General features: G+C 41.6%; 1 protein-coding gene across 4 annotated transcripts in view; it reads right to left on the reverse strand.

Moving 5' to 3' along the window:
* Positions 1–39: 39 nt before the first annotated feature.
* The window catches only part of MYLK (myosin light chain kinase), a 192,019-nt gene continuing 177,592 nt past the window's right edge, over positions 40–14,466 (reverse strand). For 3 of the 4 annotated variants that reach the window (XM_042827127.1, XM_042827126.1, XM_042827128.1), the window contains 5 exons: positions 7,543–7,695; positions 6,259–6,382; positions 5,015–5,144; positions 4,027–4,146; positions 40–2,172 (listed from right to left, as the gene is read on the reverse strand). In XM_042827127.1, the coding sequence (XP_042683061.1) occupies positions 1,910–2,172; positions 4,027–4,146; positions 5,015–5,144; positions 6,259–6,382; positions 7,543–7,695 (790 nt within the window). In that variant the 3' untranslated portion in view covers positions 40–1,909. Of the gene's footprint in view, positions 2,173–4,026; positions 4,147–5,014; positions 5,145–5,368; positions 5,459–6,258; positions 6,383–7,542; positions 7,696–14,466 lie in introns of those variants that run through there. The other variant, XM_042827129.1, reaches the window with a different exon arrangement.

Consider the following 14,466-nt stretch of genomic DNA (forward strand, 5'->3'; position numbering starts at 1 on the left):
TGAACACAGTAACGCCTGCAATAGAGTATACAAGTAGTGTGCTTTGTGGTATTATTTATTTAGGAACTGTGAGTAACTACAGCCGTAGCGTTCTCATCTTTGCAATTCTGGGAAAACATTAGCATATTTTTATTAAGGTACAAAATACACCCCATTGTTGCCTAAAACATTTTAAAACGTGAGAAAAGCTCTGTATGTTCTAAATCAGATTAAAAACCTTTCTGTATAAGGAATCGTGGCAATACTGTGTTTAGTATAACAAGAGTTCTTTATCAATGGAAAAGGAAAAGACATGCTGGCAATCTGAACTTAGCAACAAAGAATAAAGCAATTAAAAACCACTGTGTCATCCACATTAGTTGAGCTTTGAATGCAGAAGAGCAAATCATATGAAACACGTACACAACTCGGTAATATCAAACAACCTAAGGCTGATATTGTACACACCTGTAATAAAGTACACTGCCTACTTAACTGTGAGGACTTAAGGTATTCTTTTGAAGAGGTAACCTTTGAAATTGTTGCACTTTACACACAAAGTGGAAAAGAATCACTTTTGGAATGATACATAAATGTAAGAAAGACATGCTGCTTTTGGATTATGCATATCACCTTACAGCCTCTGATATTACCTCTGAACAGCAACAACAAAAAATAAAAAGTGCCAATACTGTGAAAGGAAAGCAAAGTTATTAAGTCTTGAGTGCGTTAACCATTTCTGAAAGAAAGCCTGGGCTTTGGGGTTTTCTGTTTCTTTTTGTTTTTTTCTGCATTTTTTAAAAAGGCAACAGCCTTACTGGTGCAGGTTCTAGACAAAACAAGACAGTCAAGCTCATAGGGTACAAATAGGTCCTATATACGTTAAGATTCTTTGGAAACTGCTAAGTATAAAGGAGTTTGTAATCCAGATTACTATCTTTTTGGCTACTCCAAAAAATCTGCGGGAGTTTCCAGCTTATCATCAGTTGAAATCTGTTTTGCAATTGCCAAATAAATGCAAGTAAGATTTTAACTAACCTGGGATTCCATTCACACACCTGCATGTCAGAGCCATTCACTGACGGTGCCATAACCTATGTCTCAGAGCAGCATATATATAAACCAATAGGTCATTATTAAAATGACCAGAGAAAAAAAGAAAAAAGAAAAAAGAAAAAAAGAAAATCACCAAAACAAAACAGAAGATATTCTGTCTTTGTGCTTTCAGTCTGTTTCTTAAGCAGGCGTCTGTAAGCACCCTGACGTGCCGAGTTCTATAAGGGAAAGCTGACAGGGTACCATCAGCTGGTTAAGCACCAGGAGTACCTTAGCAAAGCCCACCGATGTTTCAGCTCAGCCAGCATTAGAGCTGCACCAACAGCAGGGCAGTAAATATCTTGGAACGATGTTTAAACCAGATGAGAAATGAACCGTGGCAGCACACAAATTGCAACACGGGCTGTCTCAGACCTTCCCTTATAGGAGGCACTGCTCTGGGAGCAGTTTCTTTGGACTGGAGTGATTCACTGCACGTCTGGCAAATGATTCCTTGTAAAGTAGACCTTAGGGAGCCCACTTAGCTGCAGTTTTGGCTGAGAAAATGATGGTATGGAGCAATGAGCTCAGTAAACAGACCTTTTCTTTAAGAAGCTCAGAATATAATTGTAGACTTGTTTTCCATACGTTCTAATTTTAAAGATAGACTGGACAACTTACTCAATGACTTGCTTAAATGCTAGTAACTTAATTGCCTGCTGATTTCAATTAATGCCCGTACATAAAGCAAACAGGTATCAACTGATCATGCTGAAAAAACAACCCCTCAAAGACCTATGTATCACACAAGGTGCTTTTGTTAACTTGGTTTTCTGAGCCTTATAAGGAGAGTCTTTAAATATATTTTCTTTTTTTTTTTTCTTTGAGCCTTGTTTCATTCTTCCTCCTCCTCTTCATCTTCTTCTCCTTCTCCCTCTTCTTTCTCTTTATCCATTGTTTCCACAAGGAGTTCTGCGGTGCATGTGGCTTCCCCAAGGCTGTTAACAGCTTTGCAGGTGTATTTGGCATCATCGTCCCCACATACTTCAGAAATAGTCAAAGAACAGTTCCCTTCCTCATCATAATCTATCTGGAAGTGACGGGACTCCTTGACAGGCTGATCATCTTTGAACCACATTACCTCAGGGTCAGGATAGCCTGCAATAGCGGAGAGAGACCAGCAATTGCAATAAATGAGTATTAACTCATCCGTCATTACTTTCAACTCCGATTCCACATCTGTGTATGGACATGCTGGTACAGAAATATTTCATTGAGTTTTATGTAAAATAAATGCAAATGACCTGAGGTCTTTTTTACTTTACATTTGCCTGAAACAATCTTATTATGAAGAGCAAAAATGGAAGCTAGCTCTGAGGTACAAACTAGTTACCACTTAAAACTGCTTTTAAAGTGACTGGAGAAAGCTTTTCATACGTCTTGGTCGTCAGCCGGGATGGGACTCATAATGGTGTATTTGAAGCTTCCCTTGTGCTACAGCTTCTGTGGAACCCGCAGTTCCCAATGCTGACGTTTAGCGTTTTGAGGGGACGGTGTCTGGGGCTACAACTGCAGTTCATTATCCTTCTCGGGCTGCTTTGTATCGGCAGGTCTGAACTTTCCTCCTCCCAGTCTGAGCCTTACACTCCAGCCTGTCCTGTAAGGTGACCGGGGCACTCCTGCTTCCCACTTCCCTTTGTTAGGTTAAGCAAGAGAGTCTGAGAAAAGCGTTTCAGTTATGCAGCTCTACAGGAGTTTCCGAGCCTTTTGTGAAGCAAATGGCTCTGCTGTACTCCAGCAGCCAGAGCAGGGCTGTACAGTCCATGCTGAAGAACAATCCCTTATACAGTACTCTTGGCTGCAGTAACAAACTGAAGGCTGTCTCAGCCAAGTTCTGCACTGTGATGGGAGGGTGGCTTTCTACCGAACAGAAATAAAGGGCCAGAATCCCTAATGTACAGCAAACGTTACAGTGATGCACTGGAAAGTATGGACCGTGGCCATGTACATCCATCTATTTATTCCATGCAGTACTTAGGCACATACCCCTCACGCTGAGCATCCATCAGCAACAATAATCCATCCTCACATCTCCGCTGTGAGGTAGGAAACACAGGCAGTGAAAGAGATTAGGAGCACAGAAACAAACAAGCAGAAGGTCAGTGAGGCAGTTTCTGAACCTAATTCAAAGGTTAGATATTGTCTAACTTTTCACACATGCAGTATGGTGCTAGCGGTATCCATTTTAACGGCTCTTCTCTTCCTCATATCCAGTTTTCATTGACAGCTGTGACACAGAAACCTCGATCTCACTGCAGCAGAAATGCTCACAGGATCTGCCTTCACACTGCGAGACTGGCCAAGCTAAGCTCTTTCAGTGACTGCTCAGAAACTTACTCTATCTGCATATTCCAGGCTGAATTTTCTTTCTTGATCTTGCAAATTAAAAAAAAATAAAATCACACAGTATTTGCTAGATGTGACTTTTGCCACCAGCACAGTGATATTATCATCACTACTTCTGCAAATGTAGTTAGGGATTTCTTTACCTTTACCACAATGCATGCACGATTTAAAGTGATCTCGAGGGCACCTGAGACCCGTCAGTCATTTCAGACAATGACCCCTTTTTGTTCTTAGTTTCTGGCAAGCAGTCTTTGCAGTCTTTATGAGTGTACTTTTGCAACCTGTGGTATTACACTGCATCTTGTTTTTATTGCTTCCACCCTCAAAAATCATCTTGCTGTTCCCACTTGGCATTCTGAATTAGTGACTCACACAGTGACTCTACGAGGCTGCTGTTCTATGGCAAGCACAGAACAAGCCCATGCTGCTCGAAAGTTCTGTTACTGCAAAACATCCATGCTGTGACATGCAGATATTGGTGAAGAAAAATGATACCAACACAACAATTAAAAAGAAAGAAAAGAAGAAAAAAAAAGAGCTAGGTTACAGCACAGTGCAGAACGGTGGCAGGGAAGGAAAGAAAGAAATAATGCTTATTCAGTGTACCTTCGATTTTGCAGTCAAACCTAGCAGCACTTCCTTCCACAACCTCCATATCAAGGATTGTTTTAGTAAAATATGGCTTTACGTGGGGCTTTTCTTCAGCCACTTCTTCAAGGAAAGCATCTGGAGGAGAGTGAAAATATTGTTGTTTTATGGTTTTTTAGGGCATATTCTCAAAAAACGCATTTCATTTATTTTTAACCAGGCGGTAATGAAAGCTGCTTTTATTTCATTTCACTTAATTCTTTGGAGCTGATGGGACAGAGAGGACGTGAGCTGCACAGCTGTGTGCCAGTCTGTCACAGCAGCACAAATATTCAGACCATAAATAGAATGAAATCAACATGCAGGCCACTGTGCTATGAATAACCTTTAATTTTTCCTTGAATTTGTTTGTAATCAAGATCAGACTTCTGCTGGTCTGAGGGGAAAACCGCTTCAGCTCGGATCAGCCTAGGTGGGTACATCAGAATGACTTGCAGGATCTTCAGAAGTGTCAAACATCTGCACTTCTGATTGAAATGCACCACAAATCCTCACTTCTAATGGGGACGTAGGAGAATAATGTGGACACTTTATTTAAAAACTTCTATCTGAGTAGCACGGTTCACCCATCGTACAGCTCTTGGTCACAGCAAGTGTTAATGCTTCACTGCTTGCTCGCTCTCATGAGGAGCTCATACATCACTGCAAGTTTTGTATAAACATGCATTCCCAAACTGATACAGCGTGCAGCTGAAAAATCTGCCTTAATTCTTTGCCTTTAAAAAGAAAACAGTTTGCTTCCACTACTGAGGCTGGGGAATTTAGAGTATCAGAATATGAGAACTATGACTTTTTGATAGATTTCTTTAAAAGAAAAAAAGAAACATAATAACAGAGACAGAGTGCAGAAATAACCAACTCAACAGTCAGTCTCTTCTAGCGTTTTGCTAAGAGTTTTCCTAAGGTTCCTGAAGAGGTAAAAATGAATTGCAGCGAAGTTCCTTACCTTCATTCTCTACTTTGTCTGCATTTATCGGGCTGGTAGGCGAGCTCCCAGAGGCCTTCCTCCCACTCATACCAGAAATCATTGCCATGGATGACAGTCTTCCTATTGCTCGGACAGCATGGCCTGTTTTCTAAGACATAACACAAAAGGCTTCTGATCAATCCAATCCAAAAGGCATGTGATTTTCTGTGACAATGGTGCTTCGTACAAATTAGCTGGGATCTCTGCAAACCGCGCTGGAATTGTTGGAGAAACTGCTTATATATAGCTCTGATGTTTTAGGAGAGACAGAGCAGGCTGGTCTGAATTACCAAATTTAGTTGCAGATATAAACTTCCCCTGATGAACTCATACCTAAATGAATGTCTCTGTTAGCTGAGGATAAGAAGCGCTGTGCAAGAGGGGAGCCAGCAAGAAAGCTATGCACTGTTTAACTGCAACTTAGCTCTGGTGGTGGATGGGTTTCTCCATAGCCTTATGGGCTGGACTGAGTTTCATCAGAATGAATAAGCAGCTAATATGAAACGAATGAGAAAGTACCATCTGCATGATGGAAGCAGACCTCTGACAGGCTCAAGAACCTACTGCCAGGGTACTAAAATACACTCAAACCACAGTGCCTGTAGTACGGACACGTGTGTTTTGTACAGCTTGCATGATCTCCTAAGAAACACTTAAAATAGAACCTAAGGGGAAATACAAGGTTGATTTAACATAAAGTGAGTATTCTGTAGGCTACTAAAAAGCTGAATCCAGATTTTATGTCTCAGCTACTCTAACTATCAGAATGGCAGAGATGGACTGAGAATAACAGCTCCAGCATTAAGAAACAAGAAGATACAGAGAAAAAAAACACATGAAATAAAATCATTAAACCAACGTGACAGTCCTAAGAAAAGCTGAGTGCCTCTACAGGACAGGACTTGGGTAGTTCAGTTCAGGTTTGTTAAGGATAACAAAAACCCCTCAGCAGTGCAGGGAGGAAGGAGTCAGAACCCCACAAGAGGCAAATCTATGCTTGGACTCATCTGCCTGTAGCAGTGGAACAGTCGCATTACACGCATGGCACAGCCTCCCCCTGCTCACCCCGGACACCCACACCGCTGTGCTGCACTCACGCACAGCCCACATGGGAGTTTCCCTTGCAGAAACTGCCTGGCACGGCTTATTTCTTGGAATCACAAACATTAGAAATACAGAGACTTATTAGGACAACAAGCCCACTGGTACATCCTCTTCATTACCTGCCATTTTCTTCTGGCCATATATTTCTTCATCCTATCTTTGGAAAGTTTTTTGGCTTCCATGTTTTTGGTGTCTTTTTGCAGCCATGGGTGCTGAAGACATTGAGTACAATTTAAGCGACTCCTGTTTTTATATAAAAAGACCAGTCAGTGTTGCCATTAATGACAGCTGCTTTAGCATTATTTCCCTCTCTCTTTTCTCAAAGCTGATCTTTCTGTTTCCTAAATTTAGCAGCACAGATCACATGGCACTGCTTTCCCAGCCATGCTTACTTCCCAAGCTCACTTTCTCAATTTCTGGATTTCTTTTTTTTTTTTTTTTTGAGAGAGAGAGAGCTGTGCATTTTCAAGTGTGACCAAAACATTATAAAACAGAGCATGAAAAGCCATATGCTTTAGGCATGGAGCACATACAACAGAGCCACAATGGCGATGATGCAGCTACCTCGTGCCTGCAGAACCCTGTCCCAGATCTCTCCCTCACTTCTAGAATTTTCCCCATTTCCACCACTTAATAGCCTCCCTTCCATACAGCACCAAGCATGTAATAAAACAGCAGTGTCCAAATCTCTGGTTGCACCCATTCTCCACTTTGTGATCACAGAATCATAAAGGTTTGAAAAGACCTTTAAGATCATCCAGTCCTACCATCAGCCCACCCCCACTGACCACGTCCCTCATTGCTACAGCTCCACAGTTCATGGACATCTCCAGGGACAGTGACTCTGTTGCTTCCCTGTGCGTGCACACCCCGTAGCCCTCTGCTCTCTATCAATCCCATTGAAACTCATTGCAAGAAGAAGGCATTCTTGCTTTGTTCAGTCTGCTGTAAGCAGGGTTTCCCACTCTATTTTTTTTCTTGTCCAGCTGCTAGATTTATACTGTGGTACTTAGAGGCACCACATCCAAAAAGCCACAAAAGGAAACAGACCTAGCGAAACTGCAGCCCATTCAGATCAAGGCAGAATACTGATGCAGCAATCTGTAGTTCTTATGTGGTGGCCACACTGCAGCAAAGGCACAGTGGGCACACAGAGCCTCAGGACCCACCCAGCCTGAGGGAAAGCAAAAGCAGACAGTGCGGGTGATTAAAATAAGCACTCCATTCAGCCCCTGCACTGTGAAATAAACGCCAGCTGCACGCAGGAGAAGGGCACGCAGAGCTCCTTATAAAGTATTGCCAGAGGTGCCTGCAGCGATGCGGCAGTTTGCAGCAGGGGAAACAAGACTGGCAAGTTTGGCTAAATGCAAACATAGAGAGTGTATCAAGTCCAACTGCTTTACTTCATGTCTTTCTTCAGTAGATTGCTGATAAAGTCCTTGGCATCATCAGAGATTTCATCAAAAGCCTCATCGTCGAAGTCCCACGTGGCCGAGGTGACATTGGCCAGGGTCTCGTTGTCGTTGTCTCCCATGAAGGGAGAAAGCCCGCTGACCCTGGGGTAGAACAGACAGACGGACACAAGGCAAACAGCGTCAGTTTGCGAACGGAATTAAATTAGTGTGCGACATCCCCTGTGTCCTGCAGGTCTGTGTCAGTCAAAGCTTACGACAAAAAAAAAACCACAAAAAACTCAAAAGTTAACTACAGCTGGGGATACAGGTATGGGGAAGGGACCTGATATTTTACTGCAAAGCTGAGAGGAATGATTTTGCTCTTTCTTTCTCACTTCCCAAGACTTCTGAGGAGTGAAGCAGCACGAGGTGAAAATGGAGACTGAAATGACTTGTGTCGTTCTGCATAAATAATATTGCCATCTTGACACCAAAGTCAGTTGGTAGCTTTTGTGTGCGAGTGTGCATTCACAGTGCCTTTCCTACCTTTAGCATCAAACCAAGTGTTTGGTACATTTTATTCCATTTACTTCTGTAGAGAGAGCCTGGGAAGAAAGGTGCAGCATGAAATAATGATATTCCCAGGACTACTTTGTAAACACAGTCACACACGTCTTTCTCCCCGAGTTATACTGCCAGATAAAACAGACCTACTTCACAGCAGGTTGTAAAGCTGTGCAGATGCATCCAGAAGTAGTTTGGTCTTTACGTTCTCAATCAGTCATGATGGTGCTTGAAATGGAGATCATACTCTTTTATAGCATAAGTTGAGCTTTCCAGGCTTTTAACTCAGTATAACTGATAAATGGCAAGTGAAAGGCAATTACAGAACATCACGGTCTCATTTCTGCAGTGTATGTTTCTGTAGCTGAGCTGTGTCGTTCATTATACTGTACCTTTGTGCAGCCAGATTCTTCTGATATCTGTCTAGATCAGCCTGTCAGTGAACACCTTCAGACGAAAGGCTGGTTTATTCCTTGAAACTGCAAGTTGGACAGTTGCCCATGTCTCCATCCTGGCATGCAATCTGCCCGATAACCTATTCTCAGTCACATTTTGTGGACTTTATTTCCTTTCTCTGTGCAATCACGTTAACCATTCTCTTAAACAATCAATACATTTCAATAGTAGTACTTTTTTTTTTTTTTTAAACTTGGAAAATTAAGTGGGCATTATTAGGGTTCTGGAAATATTATATGGAAAAATATTGTGATGCTTCTGAATATTACAGAAGAGATTGGTAAGAAAGGAGATTGGGAACAAATAAAGTTAGCGACTAGATGAATAATGTTAGTATAATCCCCTGCTAAGCTGTTTTGCTACTCTTTTGTTACTAATTACATTCAAAATCTCATCCAGACTTTTTTCCTAAGGATTTCACTTCCCTAAGCCAAGCAGAAAGATGCATTCTTTGAAGTTGCAGGCAGGGCAGATATGAAATCTTTTACCATTTCTGGAAGTTGTGTGCAGTGCAGCAGAGTGCAGAACCCTGCACATATACCTCAGAAATTTGCTAGTAATAATACATGAGGATGAAGATAAAGGGTTGCTTTCTTCTCAGGAAGAAGGTAAATCACATCAGAAGGCATCTTCTGTTTTATTTTTCAGTATCTAGGGTGCATTCAAATACAACAGTGAAGCCTGCCTTTATAACTGCATAAGGTGGCATAAATTTATGCACATATCATAGGCACGAATTGCAGAAAGCAGAAAGATTAATACGCACACACAAAAGTACTCCAATAAAACAACCTACTTTACTGTAACCGTTCTCTGACTTTGACACAGTTTACTGGAAGAGACACATGTTATACCTGACAGCACTGCAGAGCTGCTGCAGCCACCACAGAATGAGGGACCCTGCTCTGCCCTCATGCACATCAGCAGCCGTGGGCAGGTGCGTTGCTGATGCAAAAACTCCTTCCTAGAATCCACAAAGCCCTCCTGCAGAGCCTTACAGCTACCCCCACTACAATATTTAAGCACTTTCCTATTAACAACAACAAATATTCTCTTTCTGTAATGTTTTAGGAGGTGAAAAGCTCTCATCCGTATCACCGTTCTTACAGGTCTGATTTCTAAGTTGTCTCTTTTGTGACTATGTAGCAAGCACAGTAGTCTCTCAACCAATTCAGTGGCTTACCAAAAGGCTCACATTTTATACTAACAAAAGCTCTGTGAAATATTTATTTAATTCACCATCAATTTAGGAGATGCTCTTCATGCTGCTAAACTTCCAGAGGAAACACTTGGGTAGCCAGAGCAAAACCAATCCCACTTTGTAGAAGGATAGCAAATGTGACCTTTGCATAGTATTACCACAAATAGTATTATGCAGCTCTTGTGCTGTAATAATAGTTTGGCCCATGTCCAGAGGTTAAAGCTGCTTATTGAGAGATCACTCCCATGCTGCAGGGACTGCTACAGATGGTGCCCATTGCTCCACACTGATATTGCAGGTGCGGGGTCTGGAGAGACATGTAGCTTTCTGGGCAAAGGGATGGCATGTCACACACAGCTTTTGACAGATGAGTGATACATAGGAGGAGATTAGAGTGGTAAAAAATAGTTGGGTTGCTTTAGTTGGCTTTATTTTATTTTATTTATTTATTTTTTTTAAAGAAGAATTGCACAACAGGATTATCTGCTATAATCTTATCTGCTTTCATAGGATCAAACCACTCCACGCATTTGTTTAATTACCTGACTGATACCCATTAATCTGCCATTTCCAAACACCGCTGTAACAGTGCCTCTTCAAAGGCTTCAGTGAACATATTTTTGCATTTCTGAATGTGCTGTTGTAAATTTATAAGCTGAAAATAACCTTGTCAGTCCACCACAGATTGTGAATCAGTTGCTTTGTCATGAAAATACCTGTAAGAAGAACTGGATCCTTGTGTATAGTCAGAAAGCAAAAGAAAAACAAGCCCAGAAACTTATGCAGGTTATACTCAGAAATTCTTTTCTTTATCACAGATCTCACTGACCTAAGTCTTGGTTGTTCATTTCTTAATAGCCATTTAAAGTAATAATGGCTGAGCAACTCTTTTGACAGATTATGGAAACAATTTCCTTTTGGAATGCTGAAGCTAAGTGATAAAGATGAGCTACCTCTCCAGAAAATTAATACTGAGCTTACACTGTGAAGCTACTCTTAGACAAGAAGCAAGATGTTTACTGAAAACATTTTTCCAGCTACTTAAGCAGGCATCTTCCTGGCATGTTGGAACCATTTGTTTAGAAAGTTTTTCAAGGTTTCCACTTCTAAATAAAGAAGAAAGATATTTTATTCTCAAGGCAACCCTTAGCGTTTCTTTGCCTGTTCTAATGAAACTCTGACTGCACATATAGAAATGCCAAGATCAGAAGGGTCCAATGTGGTCCCCAGTCACCAGTGCCTACATAACAACAACCACAGCTTTTCACTTGGGAGCCTTTGTGCCAGAATTGTCTCCAACCCAGGAAAGATGGGCTTGCTGCATGTCTCGTAAAATGGTGCTCTGAGCATTACTCTGCAAGAAGAGTTTCCAACAGCAACTGATTTGTTCTGACACCGAGCTTCTGCCTACAGTTTTTGCATTGCAGTAACAGTGAAAAAAGTAACAATTTTCAGTATGAAGAGTTACCTCTGCCTTGTGGCAGGTTATGCCACATAAGCCCATTTATGCAGAGGTGATAATGGCTGCACCCTGGAGATCATGGAGTAGTTGAATGCTTTTACAAATAAAGCTTACAATAGATTCATTTGTTGGAGATGTGCATCCGCTGTACTAAACAACCACTTCCTTAGAGCAGGGCTGACTCACTCCTACACTGGTGATTGCAAGGAAGAAATGGACAACTGATGCCCACGTAAAGGAACACAGCTCATTGCTGAAGCCATGCCAGTACTCTGGCATCCTTGTTTTACATGCTCAGTGGATTAGTGTGGAATCACACTTTGCCAGTGCTGCTGACCAAATAATTCATTTTCTTTTGAGCGTTAGACTTGGCATTAAAGGCCTCTTAGCTTGCTTTGTTGAAGAAAAAAAGAATGCTCTCTTATCTTTATATTAACGAGGCTTAAATTTTTAATATAGTATAGAGCCAAGTGCAAGACAGCAAAGGCATCGAAGCCCTGAATATGCACACTCAAAAGATGAAGGATGCTAAAAGGTCTTTCAACTGACCTAACTGCTGAACGACAGAGGAAAAGGAGCAGCGATGAATTAGACAGTAAATGAAAATGAATGTCTGAAGAATCAGGGTATGTATCACTAGGCAGACAATGAACTTGTATTAGTTAGATTCCAAGGTGACAGAAGGAAAAGTGCTATCTTCTGTCAGTGTGAATACAGAGCTAAGATCTTTGGCTGAAATCTGGGTAGAAAAAAATAAAATTTAGAAATTGTTTCAGATTAATAAATATTAGAAGCACTGGCTATCCAAATGGATCACTGGAAAGAACTGGAAATAGAAAAGCCACAAACAAGTATTTCTGCCTGGACTAAATTGGACAGAAAGAGCTGGAAAGAATTCAGGAGGTTTTAACCTTCATTAGATAAAGGTTACAGCAAACGCAAAAAGAAACACTGAAATAGACATAAATGGAGATGATATACACAAGCTATAATATTTGTGGCCTGTTACTTCAAAGGCAATAGATCAACTTAAGTATGTGGAACAGTACTGTGATGCAGAACAGGACAGAGAGCAAGATAAAAGTGGAAGATAAAAAGCATGAGGTGGAGAATACAAACAGGGAAATTTAAGGAAGAATAGAGAGTGATGAAGAGATGGGACTGAATCAGTTATCCAAAAAGATTAAAAGGATTTAGTTTGTGGCTTAGAAATGTGGAAAGGATACTCGTGAGCTGTAGGATGGAATTAAGTAAATCATGCTGTAAGGGAGATATGCAGCAGAGTGCAATACCTGTACTTCTGTCTGTATGGCAGGAGAGAGGTTTACCTGAAGGGTTTTGGCGGAATGACTTCACCCTGTTCCTTACTTGAGGAAACATCCCACCTAATAATTATTCTGTAGGGAAGACCCTTCACCCACAGAGATCTCTTAAGTAGCTCTTAAGCTCTGCTGCACCTGGGCTGTTTGTTGGTTGTGCAGGGCATACTGGAAGCATGTTTCTCTCTAGGCAGGTTGCCTCCCTCTCAACTGTCCCAAATCCTATCATGAAAGAGATGCTGGCAAGTCTCTCAGCATTCCCTGCAACTTCACTTAAAGCATGTGCTGGGCACAGCAACTCTGGGCCATCAGCTGTCTGGAGCAGCCTTGTGCTTATGTCCAGTGCCACTGCAGTGCTCAACTCTTCTTTCATGATCTGACTCACCACATCAGCAAGAGAGGGCACAAATGCTGAGGTACGAGCACAGCGATGGTACGGGAGGCAGACACCACGTGAGCGAGTCTTAGAGTTCATACATGAGATCTGGCAGTTCTGAGCATGCAATCAAAACAGGAAAGCAGAGTTACAGTTAATGAGAGATCCAATTCTCAATGACTTTTATTTGCATTCTGTAATGATGATGTGATGGTCCCTTTTGGATAATGGCTCTGAGTTGAAAGATGGCAAAAATAGCTGGGCTTTAAGGAAGTGAAGACAGACTGGGAGCCTGTCCCTCCGGGTGGGGAGGGAAAGTCCAAGTGATGACTCAGCTCCTCACAGCTCTCCCCAGCCACCATTACTTTGTTCTTATGGCAAGAAAGACAAATGCTGATTAGTACTGCTAATCGTTATTGTGGCAATAGTTTACGCATGAAAAAGGAGATTTTCATTGCATTTGGGTAATGTAAGTTTACCCTCATGAGGATTTAAATGAGCTTAAAGACATCTTTACAAACAAGTTATTTTGTGAAGTATTTCACAAGGCATATCAGATCAGATGCAACACCTCTCCAATCCCACCAGCATACAAATTTCTTCACTTCTGATGGCACAGAGGAACTGGGAAGAAACATTTCTGCCCCTGCCAGCAGACTGATCTTTGGCAAGACATTTCACAGTTGTTTCACCTGTTCCCTTCGCCCTATGATGTTGACGACATGACCAGTGTGCACTGTATGGGAGCAGAAGCCTTGGCTTGGTTTCCCTTGGGAACACACACAACTGCCATTGCCAACTTTTGCCACACATGCCTGACATTTCTCAAAAGAAATAGCCTGCTGATATTTCAAGCACACAAAAACTCATCGTATACTTTGGTTAGAAACCTCAAATATGTTTGTCTTATTTGAATAGTTTGTTTCTCAACGTGTAAAAGGCCTCTAGAGGGCAATGCAGCATCGATTTCACTGGTGATTTTTTCGTTGCTGCACAGGCAGTTTGAGATCTCCATACCACTCTTCTAGTGCTCAGTAACACAGGAGACCTCAGAAGTTAGAGAAATAAATGCATTTGTCTTCTGAGTACAGCTTGTGTGGTCTAAATTATTTGAACTACGGGATGATCCAAATGAGCTTTCAAGATCCAGAAAAAAAATGCTGGTACTAAATGGAAAATGAAGGTCCTGTAAACAAACTGGCAGAGCAAAGTGACCTTGAAGAGTATAGCACACTTCACATATGCAACAGAAGATAACAGAAGTATTCGTCTTGGCTGGGAGTAAGAGAGATAATGCAGTAGCTTTTGCACAGGACGAGGAAGAAAATGATGTTGCTTAGTCTGGAAACGAGGAGGATATGAGAACAAGAATAGGCTGACAAGTAAGAATGAGCAGAGATGAGGGGAAAATCTCCACATCACCAGGTGTCAAGGATGAGGCCAGGCAGGGAGAAGAGGGTTCTTCCAGAAAAGAAAGCAAGTTACTGACAGAAGCCTGGTAAGAAAACAAGTGAAAAGAAGATCTTCTACTTACTTGCTATTGAAACTGCAGTGA

The sequence above is a fragment of the Centrocercus urophasianus genome, unplaced genomic scaffold (assembly GCF_019232065.1).
Source record: "Centrocercus urophasianus isolate 14NV4802_14NV808 unplaced genomic scaffold, USGS_Curo_1.0 seq_28, whole genome shotgun sequence".
Lineage (NCBI taxonomy): Eukaryota > Metazoa > Chordata > Aves > Galliformes > Phasianidae > Centrocercus > Centrocercus urophasianus.